Raw genomic sequence first — 15,112 nt, forward strand, 5'->3', positions numbered from 1 at the left:
TTAGATTTCACACCTATCTTTAAAATATCCCCAGATTCGCAGTTGGGGAAGTTAGTTTTGTGCAAGAAGCACTCTGTGCCACTCCGGCACACGCCGATTGCAAGATGCAGAGCCTGAGTTAGCCAGCCGAGTCTTGCATGGTGGATTTGTTGCTGCTCTTCAGTGCAAACCAGTATATCTTGCCCTGCCTTGTCTTGCTCTTCGCTTCTACTTCTTGACCTTGATTAGAGAATGGTAGACGGGTTTGACGATGATATGCAGGTGCAGAGAGTTGTCGATGAGGTATTCAGAGGTGCGTTTCTGCAAGTCAGCGTGCAGCAGGAAATCGGCCACTTCGTCTGTGCTCTGGTGGAAGCTGTAGGCATGTTTGACGAAGACTTTGCCTTGCTGCCGCACACCCACCAGGATCGTCTTCTGGAAACTGACACCAGCGAAGTCAGAGCTGGTGGTGGCCGGAGTGATAACCAGGCGAGGGCGCCCATCCTCAATCCTGATCGACTGGATGGCCCCAGAGACGGAGTCAGAGTAGACGGGGCGCAGGCTGACCGGAAGCCAACGTGGGGAGAAGAGGACGTTCCAAGTCACCCTCTTGGCAGAGTCGTGGTTGCTGGGCCCCAGCTGGGTTTGAAAGCTGGTGCTGCGGTCATCCCGGGCTGGGTTGTTGATGACCCACTGGGAGCCCCAGGAGGTGGAGAGGTAGTTGCGGGGCAGGAACATGCTGCAGTTGACATCGAAGTATTTGGCAAAGTGGATCGGGGAAGCCGAATGGAACTGGAAGGCTTGGAAGAGCAGGTCCTGCACAGCGCTGTAGTGCCTGACCATCACCGGAGACTGCTTCTGCAAGTGGAAGAGGTGGCTGGGAGAAATCATCGGGTAGCGCAGGGCTCTCAGCATCTTCTGCACTACGGAGTCCTCCGGCTGGTGAGTGGCAACCCATTCCTCCACGGCTGTGTACAGCTCCAGCTCGCTCTGCAGAACCAGGTCAGAGCGCTGCAGCAGCAGCAGCAGCAGATCGACGCTCACAGAGGCCCACTCGCCACTGCTCATGACGGCAGAGAGGTTCCAGGCCAGGAACTGGAGGCAGCTCTCCTGGAGAGCCTCGTCGCCGATCCTCACGGCGTAGTGGTACCAGCCCACCACGTGACCCTGGCTGGACTCACTGGCCAGGTGGCCCTTCATGTACTCAGCCACCCCTCGCTGCAGGCTAGAGATGTGGTACTTGCTGGCCAGCCGGTGAAGTGGGATGGCCTGATGGAGAAGTATGGAGATCTCACCACAGTATAGGTACCTAGAGCAGAAGGAGGCAAAAAGCATTGATTCTGACGGTTTTAATTCATGTTCAAATCCATCACATTTGTGATCTCCTTTCCCCTGGCCTACAAATTCAGGGTTTCCTTATGAAAGAACCTGCAGTCCGGATCACAAAATTTTTCATTGAATTCATGTGAGATTCTCTGCTTAATTTTAGACTCTACATGAACTTGGGATCTAAAACAAATGCAGGTTCTATTTTCATGTTGCAAATGACTGTTTGCAATGAAAGCCTGAAGACTGGAATAAAAGAATGCAAAGAGAGACTCCCATTTAGCCAGAGAGAAGGGCAGTGCCCCCATCTCATGGCAATAGCTGAGATCACTGGACTGCTGGTTTTACACTGACTCCTGGGTGCTCTCTCTCTTTGTTGAAGATTAGGACAAAAGCAAAATTGGTGCCGGCAGCCAGGGAAGGGACACAGTGCTGTGCAGGGCACTGCCTCTTCCACCCCCTGAAAGCCTTGCCCAAGCTTCTCCTTTTCATAGAGAAGATCTGGTAATTTAAGAAAGACAGATGAGATTTAGTCAGGAAACCAGATTGCAAATTATATGTCATGCATACATTTCCAAGCGCAGAAAGTTGAGATGTATGAATCAGGTAGATGGCAGATTCAGAATGGCAGTGGACCACCAGGCTTTTGAGATCTGTAGTGTCTCATGTTGCTTTACCAGAAGCCCAAGGCTGGGTGCAAAAGAGTGGCAAGGGGAAGGGAGCAGATGCACTCTTCAAACTAAGGAACAGAGTGCCCTGAGCACATGGTCAGCCTGGGAAATGGTTTTTAGTACCAGTCCTTTCACACAAAAATCTGTTTCTCAGTCGTTCTCCCACATCTTGGTTTCAGCAACCTGTTAGGGCAGTTCCAAAAGTCTTTTTGTTGCTAAATTCTTTCAACTGAGAGTCAGAAAATCCAGGCGGATCTCCCAGAGATCTCCCAGTGGGTCCCAACCAACCTTTATTACATCCATGGCAAAGAACACACGCACACATGAAAGGGAATCAGCCTGAGGTCCAACATTCCTATGGACAAAACCTGTTCTAGTTTTAGTAACAGATCCTTCTTCGGCTTTTACCATCACCAGTTGAAAAACATTCCTCTAGATCCTCCCAACATCTGTAGCATACCTCTCAAATGCCTCCCGCTCTGATCATTACAATTTGGATTGATACAGCATGATCAAACAAAGGACAAAAAGCTACCCAGAGTGTTTCTCCCCCTACCCACTATATGGCACAGGGAGACACCGGAGGAAAAGGAGGAAGATGGCAGAAAGAGTAAACGGGGAAAACATGCCGTTGTTTCAAGGACATGTATCATATTAGGCTTAGCTTCAGTAGGAAATGGGAAAGAATAGCTGGGTTCATAGGATGCCTTCTATAAGATTCATTATCGTTATGCTCTTTGCTCCATTTTCTAACCATGCCCCTTACTAGGTTCCCCTGGCCAATTGGCTTTATTCTTGTGGAATTGTATTTCATTTTAAGTGATACCATTAAGCAATTTGGGATTCTAGAGGTTTGCTCTGGCTCTTCCTTTCTAACATTACACAAGCATGCAAACACACACACATGCATTCTGCTTTGGTTTTCTCAATGCACAAGCAAAGTGCTTTAAAAAATATAGTCTTCCTGCTTGTGTGGTTTCCTTGCCCACCTGTGTTGCTTGCTGTAGGCAGTACCAGTGTTCATGCAGAGCTAGTATTATGGACAGAGGAAAGAATTGGCTACATTCCCTATTGGAATTACTTGGGATGACAGTGGCAGCTTAAGGTATCATCATATTTGGTGTCAAAGTAAATGAGATGCTGTAGATCCATACTTGGATCTGTCATCTTTTAATTTCTCGTTAAAACAACAGGATGGGATGAGGAATTGGAATACTCACAATACTGGAAGGAAGTTTATGGTGCAATCCTATACATGTTTAGACAGAAAAAAGTACTACAACTCCCAGCAGGCCCCAGCTGAGACCACACTCTTAAGCATGTTTCCAGTCTAAATTGTACCCATAGAAATTGGGTGAGATATTTTGTTCAGGAGAGCAGTACAGGGGGAAGCCTTCTGCAGGGTCCTGCTCTCAATCTAATTGTCATGGCTGCTTGCTTGTCACTCACTCACTCATTCACTCACTCTGTCTCTCTCATGCACACAGAGTTTTCAGAAGAGATGGAAGGTCTAATCACACATCTCTAAAATCTTGTCTAATTTGACCCTCCTTTGTTCCTTGCCCGCCAAGCTACATTTCCCAGCAAGCAGTACTCGAAACTCTTGATGACAGACAAAACCGAGCCCAAGGATCCCTCAACAGGGTTCAGCCAGGCCACTGGCAGAGAGGGAAGGAAACAGTGGGCAAACGCTCCCCTTTCAGAAAGGACTGGTGTGTGAGCTGTTCAAATCCACAGAGGCTACTCAGCCACTGCTTCCCTTCTGACTATTTCAGTGAGTTCTTCCGCTCGCGTGTGCAGAGCACGTGCAGCGGCCCCTTACCTTATGAACTTCTCGAAAAGGGCTGCGCCGTCGGGCGGCTCGTGCAGGGTGAGCACCGTCTGGTTCTGCAGGAGGCTCTCAAAGACATCGCTCTGCAAGCTGAGCATCAGCTGGTGGGTGTGAAAGATCTTGATTTCATCCGAGCCGGCGGTGCGCACCCGCAGCGTGGTGTCACTGGCATTCCCGTTATGCAGGAGCTCTTGCAGTCGCTGCAGCAAGGACAGCGAGTGGTTGATGGTGGCCACCGCGGACTCCCCGCCGAGGTCTGCCTTCTGGACTGCAGAGAGTGGGACGGAGAACAGCACAAACAGGAAGTGACACGCCAACATGCTAACACACTAGTCAGCATTAGAGTGTTCATCACAACAGCAGTATGTTTTTGGCATACTGAGAGACACGGGGGCAATCTTTGACATGAAATATCTTTCATTAAGAGAAATGTTTCTGGGCTTGGTCTTGTTTTTAAGCTGTCCCTTTTCTTTTGGAGACAGTCACTGTGTGGATGGATACTGCGTTCAGATGTAATGCCAGAAGCACAATCTTGGGCGAGCCTTGGACCCATAGGCAGCCCATTCCCCTTTCCTCTCCTGGCATAAGCACAAGGAAGAGAGCAAAAGTGTTGCCTGCCATCGATTAACCACTGTAATTCATCTTCTCCAAAGCAAGAATTGGCTTTGCTAACTATGGCTCAGGGCACAAGCCAAGATAGTTCACTGCAGTTCGAAGATGACTTGTTTCCAAATCCATAGATAACACCACAGTTTGTGTGAGTTTGAATATAACCAGTAACCACGGTTAGCTGAAAATTGAAGAAAATCCTTCCAGTTCCTTTCTCACAGCCATGGTAGAGGGGGAGAAGGGAAAGGACAAGCTCAGAATCTCATACTTATCATGTTAAAGCTTAGTTTTCCACTGTGTGTGAACCAACCTACCTGGTCCTCTGCCTCCCGAATATGCCTTCAGCTGTTTGTTAAATAATTGCTATAGTCTATGACTCTCTTTGGCAAACTAAGCTTTGCAGAAAATTAAAAAGACGTGCAGCCAAACATTCTTACAGCTGGAGAGATTTCCTTTTCCTAAATGAGAGTCTTCAAAGTACAAAACGACTCTCTGCCAGAGATCTTGTGGTACCTGATATTTGGAAAGGAAATTTTTGATAGGAAATATACTTCTTTTCTGGATGGACCTAGCTCCTTAAACTTCTGTGGTACCCAACACAGTGGGAGTTGAGCAACTGTAAATCCCTTTCAGCTGTGGCTAGTGACCGATGGTCCCGCCTAGCATGAGTTCAAGATGCAGCCCCCGTTGTGGCCTGAACTTGCGTTATTAAGCCAACATCAGTGCTGTGCCGTGCCGTGACATGCCGTGCCTTCAAGGTCATTTATCGAGCTGGGAAGACACTGACCCAGCCAAGGTCCTTTCCCAATTTCAAGGATTCCTAGACTGAAGCTATAGCAGGGTACCGGGAAAAACATTTGCAAAACAAAGATCAGGGCCACGGGTCCATTTTATAACTACACTTGCTGTACCTGCCTTCCTCAAAGTGAAGCCCCCCCAGACAATTTGGACTGCAACTCCCATCAGTCCCACACAGCATGGCTAAGAGTCAGGAATGCTGGGAGTTGTAGTTCAAAACATCCGGCAGGCACAGGATTGGGCCAAAAAGGGCTATACAAAGGAGCGCAAACATGCTGGAGAGAAAAATGAGATAGGGTTTGATGGGACTAATCTTTTGCAACCTTCGAAGCCTAGAATGGGTCGTCAATGCCCCTTTGCTGAAACAAGCTAGAAGAAAATCGGCTCCTCGCACCCGACAATCTCTGTGAAGGGTTTTGAAGGAGACAACTATTGGAGCTTGGAGAAAGTAGCCCGCTCTGCACTAAGGCGAAAACATGCGTGTGTACAAAACCCCTGTTGGCTGACTAGCGTAGACAAGCAGGAGATCAGAAGTGGTATAGCTGAACCGCTGCCTGGTAGAACTGCTGACCATTTGCCTCCACTTACTAAGCTGTTTGTACATAAAAAGGGTTTTACAAAAAATGCCCTTCGGCTGATACACGCCCGTGCACATACTGTCAAAGCCAAGCAGGCTCAGGAGGATGGCCCCTTGGAACTTGGCCCCCCTCTGATGCTGTGGGGAGCACACAACAGGTTGCTTAAGGCAACCTGGGCTTGCTCCAATGACAGCCTTTGCGTAATGTTCCCAGTGAAAATAAAGGGACTTGTGTTCTTATTTCTGCTTGCTCATGCTTCCCTCATTTTTAATGGACCACAATAATCTTTCCAAATCTGTAAGATAATCAATTCCTTTACAAACTTGAAAGATGCATCATTTTCAAAATTTCAACACGTCTCAACACTTTCAATTTCCAGCAAGCCCCCAAAATTGCAAGGGACGGAATGAGATCATTCGAGTCAGCAGCCTTTGACTGCTTCCGACTCCCTAACACGGACGGTGGTAATTAATGTCACAGCTCTGCCTAATCCGAGGGAGCTCTTGCGAGCGGCACAGCATCCACTTTATACTATTGGGCGCTGGCTCTGAGCCAGCATTCTCACAGCCATCATTAACTCAATGAAATCACTGCCGCCGGATAAATTAAATGCGAGCACCGAGCCAAGTTACACTCCTTGGCCTCCCTAGAGAAAGAAAGCTTCGCCTGTTCATCCTCCCAGCATCTTGGCTTGTGTCTCCTGCTCAGCTCAACTTGGGCAGGGATAAAAGGTTAAAACCCAAAAGCAAATGAATCCCACTCCCTGGAAGGACAAAGGGACACAGTGGGATGGGAAAGAGCTGCTTAAAGGGGAAGGCATCCAACGTGGCTGTTTCCATGCAAACATCACTTTTGTTGAAGCCTCTTTCAAAAGGAAGGCATATGTGACTTTGCTCCAGAGAACAGGGAAGGGGGTGGGTTGACAGCTAGAAAATCTCCCTTTTCAACTTGGAGTCTCCCTACTTGCCTTTCCGTGTGGTCCTTGCTGCTGCAGTTGATTCTCACAGCCATCCTGAGAGGTAGGCTGGGCTGTAAGTCAGTGACTGGCCCAAAGGCGTCCAGTGAGCTTCATGGCCAAACCGGGACTACAACTCAGATCTCCCAGGTCCAAGGCCAAGACTCTCACCACACCACCACACTGGCTCTTTACACACATAGGCTGCCTTACAAACCAGACACAACACCCCTGCATAGGATCTAGTTGATTTGTTATGAAACATCTTGCTCTCTGATACCCAAAATGTTCAGATTTTCAAGCGTGGCTGTAAGATCTAGCTCATCATATCTAGCCAAAACCAGATGAGGGAGATGTCATTGACTAGGTGCAGCGACAGAGAAACTCACATCACAAGAAATTTGCATTAGCACCGCACACGCTGGCGGTTGCAATGGGAGTGTGGAATCAGAGGCAACACTCCCACCCAACTTTTCTTTTGACTTCTGTGCACACTCCTTGGCCCTTCTTAGACCTGCAGTGAATCTGGCCCACATATTATATCTCCTAAATCCATGTGTTATCCATAGGATTAGCTTCTTAGAGAGGCAAAAACAGCACAGTTCAATCGAGCTGAGTCGGGGATCGGCAACCGGAGATTCAGCCTCTCGCCTCAGAGGGTGAGCATGATATTCAGCCTCGAAAAGGGGCAGGAAGAATTCTTGTTGTTGTTACTTTTAGTAATATATCACATGGCTTTTCTTTTACAGTAATAATCAAGCCACTTCTCAATAATACGCACAGTGCTCTAGTCTGTAAGTTCTCCTGAGGGCGCAATCCACCTTGCCGTAAGTGGTCTTTTTTGGTGTGTGTCAGCAACTGTTGTAGGGCAGAGAATTGAATGAACCAGACATTCAAGGTCAAGGTTACAATGAGCGCTGGCTGGACTTGGCCTGCTCAGTGGATGCACCGGTTAACATGACCAGTTCGGGCATTATTCTAGCAGAGCAGGGTGATCCCTAGGAATAAACCCCCGCCTTGGGCAACCCTGGCTCCAGTGCCTCGGTCAGAATTCTTGCGTGACCTTGGGAAAAATCATCCACTCATCGAAAGGGCAGAAGTGTGGGATACTTTGCTCTGGAACAGCACCGTCCAGCTCCCCCTCACCCTGGGATGCTACCGCCAAGTTCCAAGCTGCGTGGTTGGAATCGTCCAAGGGATGGGACATTGGATTCCCTCCTTCTTGGGTCTCCATGGTCCATCACATTGCACTGGGCTAATACATGTCTACAGAGTGGGTCTTCCGTGTTCTCCGGCCCAAAAGCTTCTGCACCACAAGTCCCTGCATGGTGGACCAGAGCGACTCCTGATGCCCCAGCCCAGCCCACTCACCTAGCGAAGCTCCTTCCCAGGCGCCTTCCCCCTTACCTGCTTGGACAGCTAGGCATAGCAGTGACAGAGCAGCAAAGGAGCAGGCCCATCGCCTGGGAGTGGCAGGCCGGACCCCTGTCCCTTTAGCCATCGCTCCTTCCTTGCGCGTGTCCGCAGAGGGAATAAGCCCTTGACTGAGTGTGCTAATGTGCCTGACTCTTTATGTAGGACACTGACTCTCCCAGCCCCGCTTGCCATTGATTGGTGGAAAACTGGTGACAGCTGTTACCAAGGAAACCACTTAAGGTTGTGAATTGATGCCTTTGGGGCATTGTGGACTCCCTGGGCTGCTGGCTGAGCCTCCCTGGGACAGCAAGACTACCTTGAGCCTGCAGCATGCAGGATGCAGTACGTGAAGCAAAGAGGATCCATCTTCATGCTTGCCTCCTGGTCGTTCTCTAACTTCAAAATTTCTGATTTGCAAAATAAGTTAGTTGTTCTTGTTTTCACTGCATGGTTGTGCCACTGGCTAGAGAGCCTGCCAACCAGGGTGAAAAAACTTTTTCCACTTTTGCATTTGTCCTGATTTGCATCATGGGAACAAAATAGGCTTCCTTAGCTTGGGCAGATTGCAGATTTGCAAAATGACTGCAAATTTACCATATTTGCTCAAGAAGAATGGGACACACTATTTTCTGCCATTTGACTCGGGGAGATATACATGCATCATTACTATACCATATCCACTTCCAAGCAACATGCTTTTCGAGAGAGTGTGATGGCACAGGAGCCCACGCAAAACTAAAAAAATCATGGACTAGGCTCACACAGCACAGCAACCTATGTGTGTTGGCCTGTTGTCCACAACCAGACTGCTTCCTGCAGTGGGCAACAAGCTACCATGCCAACCCATGGCTTGGACTAGAGGTTGTTGCAGCACGATGGGTAGCCATGTCACCCAGTCCAGGTAACTGACTCTCTTGTGGCCACAAGGAAGTGGCAAATGATCCACTCAAGCAGACTGGCAAAAAGTCCTTGCCGCTCCTGCCAAGCTCGCCTGAGCCACGGCCAGCGACAGCCACTCCAGCAAGTGCCCAAGAGGTTTGGTCTGGTCTCCCCCACACTGACTGTGGCACTTTGATAGCTGCTGTAGTTTTCAGTCTTTTACCTTTTTTCTGGAGATAGTTGCTCACAATCTCTAAAGGCCAGCCCCTTCAAAATGCCCCAGCAGCACACTGTGTGGCTTTCGCTATTACATCACCCGTTGAAAGAAAATAACACTCAAGATTTGCACAAAACTCTTCCTCTCTCTCTCTCTCTCTCTCTCTCACACACACACACACACACACACATTCTTTTCTCTCTCTTTTCTTCTTTCCCCCTTTTGATATTCACAGAATAGATTGCCATTTCGTGTGAACTCAGTGATGGACGACACAGCAGTATGTGCTGGAGGGAGTGTAGCTCAATGGTGGAGCACCTGCTTTGCGCAGAGAAAGTCCTGGACAGGACGGGGAACGCCTGCCTGGCTGCCCCGAGAGCCAGTGTCAGTCACACATTGGCAATACTGGGCAAGCGGACCAACGACCGGACCCCGCCTAGGGCAGCTTCTGAAGTCCCCATGTTCTCAGGAGCTGCGGCTTGCCACTGAAGAAGAGCTGAGGGAGAGAGGAGGGGCTGCATTGCCAGCCGCCACCAAGCAGCAACCAGAGGACGCCTAGTGCATCCTGTGCAGTCGTTGTCATGCAGCATCAAAACAGACACACTGCTGCCCTGCACTGCTGCAAACTGATGCTGCCGCTGGGTGTGTTACGACGCAGCCCACAGAACCATCTGCCAGCGACCCTGAGCCAGGTCCCTGTGCCCACATCATCCGATGCCTCCGGATCCGCCCAGCCGAGAATGAAGGGAACAGTTTGGAGGGGCAGGGGGAACTGTGGCCAAGCCCCACCTCTGGGAATGGCAGCTCCCTCAGCACAGGAGTCAAGGGGACTGGACTACTCCAGGCTGCTCACTTTCCAAGAGTCCCCCGATTGGGAAGGAGAAGCCAGAATCCCAGCCCAGCAAAGCCAGCTAGGCTGCCACCAAGATTTCCCTGCAATGCTGTTTGAGGGGGCAAGACTCAGCAGGGATGGCCTAAGACATTTTTCAGCCTGATGCAATGGGCAAACTGAAGGATGACATGCCATGTACAAGAACCAAATGGACTGGCAGAGACTCTGTCTTAAGTATTTATAATGCATTCCCCACTACGTCTGAAGACAGTAAGCTAACTTAGGAGGCACAGAGCAGGCCACATGGCACGTGGGTCTCTCCTAACACCGTGTTGCCACCTCTCACCACCTGCCACCCAAGACAACCGCTTAACTCTGTCTAATGGTAGGGCCGGCCCTGAGATTCAGTCCTCAGGCCCTTTCAGCCTTATTGGACAGTATCCTCTTCTGTTGGAATTGTTTGCAGCTCTTGCACAGCTCATCAAGAGCAGGGCTTTTATACCATCACTGAGGCTTGTAGCCTGACTGGAAAAGAACAAGAGTGGTGGGCAGCTGGGAAGCCCCCTGTAGATGCTCCTTGACTGTAGTTTGGCAGCAGCAACCAGGAATTGCAGCATAAATGGACTGCAAAAGCTTTGGAAGCATATGGCAACTTGCAATATAGAAAGATACACTTTAACGTCTCATGCGTGGAGATGAACCAAAGCAGCAAACCTGAGTTAATCAGTCTTCATAATTAAGCCATTATTATTTTAATGACAAATGAAATTCCAGCACAGTGCTTATTCGAAGACTCAGGAAGGACTGCCACTCTTCGAGCTACTGTATGTAGACATTCATTTTCTTATTCTTGTATACATGAGGTTTCAACCAGCCCCACCCACAACCCACAACCCCCAACGGTGGCTTTTGCCTGCTGTGTGTGTACACAGTTTGAAGACAAGCGGCCTTTCAGAGGGAATCAGGTGCGAAGGACTCCATGCCTCCATCAACCACGAAGCCAGCAGCATAGGAACTGCTCCTGCCATCCACAGTCCACACTGCAGAGCACCTGTGTGAGCAAGGCAACAGCATGGGCAGAGTTTGCATGGCTCTTTCCGACCCAATCAACCACTTCTGGCTTGAGACAATGGCAGGGGAAGGACTGAACTGTCTATGCCCACTTGGAAATGTTATGCAAAGGGAGCGATGAACTCAAAGGCAATGGAATCCGAGCACTGACATCAGTGCCAGTGCATCATTTATAGCCTAGATTGTACACAATACGGATGAGCCTTGATGGGCTGGCACCAAGCTCAGGCATGGCTGGGTACCTGCTGAGGTCCCACAGCCCAAAAGGGCCCCATTGACAAGAGCTTCGTGGATTTGCTCCTCCTCTTCCACAGTGCAACCTACCTGTTCACTTGCTTCTTGCTCCATGGTTATGAAGAAGAGGTAGAGCAGAAGATGCTCCCCCACCTGAGCCAGGGTCATCTCATCAATCTGTGACTAAGATTGAAATAGTTTAAGAAGCTGCCTCATTGGGAGGACAACCACCAGTCCATCCAGCTATGATGGAATATACTTAGCCAGCCACGGTTCTGCTTGCTATTGCTTGTGAAAGGAGCTTGGCTGATTGACACTGGCACCAACTTGGCAAACGAGGTGGGAATCAAGCAGAAAAGCCAGACAAGAAAGAGTGGGAGGGGAGTGTTTACACTTCGCTTGCCTGCTTAATACAAGAGCAGATGCCAGCATAAATTCCATCAATCCAGACAGCTACTCGATAAATGGGAACCGGCTAATCTTCCCCCAGCTGCGACCAAAGTAGAAGCAGAATGGAGGAAGGTCAATGTCTGCTGGAGCAGGCCCTGCGGCAGGGACAGCCCTGGGTGGGAATGAACCGATGCAGAAGAGGGGCTTCAAGGTGACTCCTGCTGGCAAGCAGACAGACTAATGGAAGCCTCATCCCCAGCAGCTTGGCTGGAAGAGATTGAGCGAGAGAAATGGGGGGGGGGGCAGGGGGAGTTCCTGGCTAACCCAATCCAGGGACAATTTTCCAGTGTCCTGAACAGAACCTACCAATCCTACATGGTGGGACAGCAGGCAGACTCTAGAGCTGAAGATTTTTTTTTTTTTTAACGAAATCCTCAATATCTACCAACTGGAACCTGGTGCAAAAGATGAAGAAAGAGCAGGGATGCCCCCCCCCTTCCCCCTGGGTGCTTTAGCCTACCACTTTCTATCAGCCTTAGCCAGCAGTATTTCCTCAGCCCTACCAATGTTAGTTTCCTCAAATCCTTCATGCCACCAGCATGGTTACAGAAAGTACAGAGGAACTACGTATATTTACACCCAGATGGTAAGAACCGGGCATTGCCTAATGCAGGGAGAATGGAAAGCCTAACAGGCCAAGTTCCTTCTTTCCCACATTACAAACACATACAGCTTTGACTGGCACATATTGCCCTGAGCAGCATCACATCCTAAATACATAAGGATCGAGCAAAGCCCCAAAGAATAAGGCCCAAGTATAGGTTTCCACAGGCCTCGGGTAAAGGACATTCCATTCACTTCCAACATTACTCCGACAATCGCACCCCAACAAGCCCGCAGCTAAATTCCAAATATGGCGGCGGCAGTGGCTGCGGTGGCTGCTGCTGCTTTAGCATACAATACTCCCAGGCACTTATATCTCTTGGGAAGAGTATGTGTGAAGCTGCCTCCTCACTGATCAAAGGAGAGCCCCAGACACTGAAAGAAGACCAGGCATTCGTTCCTTGCATCTAGTATCCACAGCAAAAGAGTGAAGGAATGGCAAAGGGCCGCTGAGGATGGAAGGATCGGGAGCCAGAATACCCCACAGCAAGTCAGCTCCCTGCTTGGCTACAGCCCTGCAAACAAGCACAGCTGCAGAGGTTCATGGGAAACAGGACCCCAGCCTCGGCACTACTGGGCTTCTAATCCAAAATATGAACTCATGCCCATTACAGATCCCATCTGATGGAAGGGGCCCTCAGCCCCGTCTCCCTGGCCCCAGTCAGCTGCTCAGACCTCCCACACCTTGGACTGTGTCAAAAAACACAGCATCAAGGGACCTCAGCTGTGGACATGGGTGCTCAGGCATCAAAGGAACCATCTTCTGAAATAAATGCAGCTGTACTTCGCCTATTGCAGAAAATTCCCACATGCAGATTTAAATCCCAGTCAGGGAAAGAGGTGGAGGGGGCTCGGATGCTATTTCCAGGCTGCCTTTGAGGATTTAGAAATGGAGCTTCCAGATGTTTGTTTACTGACACAGTTATTGTAACCATCAATTCCTCTTCAATCCTACGCAGATGGCAGAGGCAAAGATACGTCTTATGGGTAACCTGGAACTTGCTGTGCTGTTGCAATGCTTAAGAAAGTGATTTTTCTGTTTTTCAAGCTTTGGGGACTACTTTTCTGGACTCTGCATTTCAGCCAGTTTTTAGCAAAATCGTTTCTCTCCCCATCCCCTGCCACACCCATGTTCCATGTGTTCATTTTCACTACAGGGTTTTAATCTGAAGAGCATTTCATTAAGGCTCCAGCTTGATGTTGTGGCCCCAGGCCCAAAGTTGCAAGGAATCAAAATAGAGGAGAGTGCCACTGAACATGTACAGAGATCACCTCTTTAAGCAGTGACGAATCATAGCCACTCTTGGAATTAAGAGGGGAAGCCACCAAGCTAGTCTTCCAGAATCAGGCATAAATTCCCCAGAACTTCTCATAGAAGAAATGAAGTGCCATAATTTATTTATTAGATTTATGACCCATTTTTTTCTTTTTTAAAGAACTCAAAGTGACATACAACCTTCTCCTCCTCTCAATCTTATCCCCACAACAAAAACCCGTGAGGAGGCTGGGCAGAGAGTCTGCAACTAGCCTAAAGTCACCCAGCTGGCTCCATGGCTGAGCGGGGACCAGAACCCAGGCCGCCCGAGTCCCAGACCCGTGCCCTTAACCACTGCTCTCACCAGCTCTTCTTGTTCTTGAAGCACTGTTCTGCCACAGCGCTATGCATCAAAACTCCCTAACAACCTCGGAATTTCTCTTCACCCAATGTGTATTAGTGCCCCTGAATCAACAAAACCTATCAAGCTCCCGATGAACGAAAGTGCTCCAGGTCTCTTGGCCACAGAGCAATAAGCAACATGCTCCACTCAGACGTCAGGTCAGCGCAGCAGCAGCTGCCTCCAGGCAGCCTTCTCCAAGGACCACTTCCAATCGATCCCAGGAAATTTAGAGTGTATTTACTCACCATTAACATGGCTGCCATTGTTGACTCAGGGTTGTGATTTCTTGCTGGGTGAAGGGAAGCACACGTGGAATTATGCCCTGAAACACACAAATGGATGTAAAAAGCAGGTGATGAGAAAGGGGGCAGGTGTCACGGAGCAGAGGCATTGGCTACTCGGAGGCATTGTGCCATAGCGGATCAAGGGGCTGTTGGAAACAGAGAGCATTGCAACCAGCTCCATCCGTCCACTGGGAAAGAGCACTTCCAAGCACTGGAACAAAATAATCTTTTTTTTTTTTTTTTCCTGCTTCACCTGATGGCCTGCGGTTTCCTACAAAAGGCTAGGACTCCTCCACATACGGCTTTCAACCACCTCTTCACTGAGGCTCCTGTTTTCTGCAGGATTAAGATCCAGCCCTGTCCATGTCCTACCGCCCCTGCTCTTCTCCCTTTGCCCTTCTTTATGTTTGATTACACAACCACAAGGTGGTGCTGTGGTATAGCGGAACTGCAAAACTGGCTGAGCTTCTCTTTCTGCTATTTCCAAATAATGAAACACGTTCCTCAGCTTAAATGGTGGCAAAGAAGGAGAGAGGCCTGAAGGAGGAGGATGTCATGCAAAGCACCCAGAGAGCTTTGACTATTGGGCGGTAGAGAAATTAAATAAACTAGAATTAAAATCATAAAGCACCCAGAAGATGCTGTGACTCGGGAATCACAAGTGCAGCCTAAATGCGCACAACCTCCACAAGGATAAAAGGTTCAGCGTCAGTTCATGCAG

General features: G+C 49.2%; 1 protein-coding gene across 1 annotated transcript; it reads right to left on the bottom strand.

Annotated features, from left to right (window-relative positions):
- Nucleotides 1-207: 207 nt before the first annotated feature.
- On the bottom strand, nucleotides 208-8,248 carry BTBD17 (BTB domain containing 17). Its single transcript, XM_044416943.1, has 3 exons — nucleotides 8,155-8,248; nucleotides 3,799-4,075; nucleotides 208-1,288 (listed from the first exon to the last, which is right to left on the bottom strand). The coding sequence occupies exons 1-3, from the start codon at nucleotides 8,246-8,248 to the stop codon at nucleotides 208-210; spliced, it is 1,452 nt and encodes a 483-aa protein (XP_044272878.1).
- Nucleotides 8,249-15,112: the final 6,864 nt, after the last annotated feature.

The sequence above is a fragment of the Varanus komodoensis genome, unplaced genomic scaffold (assembly GCF_004798865.1).
Source record: "Varanus komodoensis strain SLA01 unplaced genomic scaffold, ASM479886v1 scaffold84, whole genome shotgun sequence".
NCBI lineage: Eukaryota > Metazoa > Chordata > Lepidosauria > Squamata > Varanidae > Varanus > Varanus komodoensis.

What these genes read in the sequence shown, in the direction of transcription:
- BTBD17 (XM_044416943.1), bottom strand. Translation starts at nt 8,248, where the DNA reads ATGGCTAAAGGGACAGGGGTCCGGCCTGCCACTCCCAGGCGATGGGCC. An exon ending in ATGCCTAGCTGTCCAAGCAG is followed by an intron (nt 4,076 to 8,154) that starts GTAAGGGGGAAG and finishes CACTCTCTGCAG; the next exon opens with TCCAGAAGGCAGACCTCGGC. An exon ending in CTTTTCGAGAAGTTCATAAG is followed by an intron (nt 1,289 to 3,798) that starts GTAAGGGGCCGC and finishes CTTCTGCTCTAG; the next exon opens with GTACCTATACTGTGGTGAGA.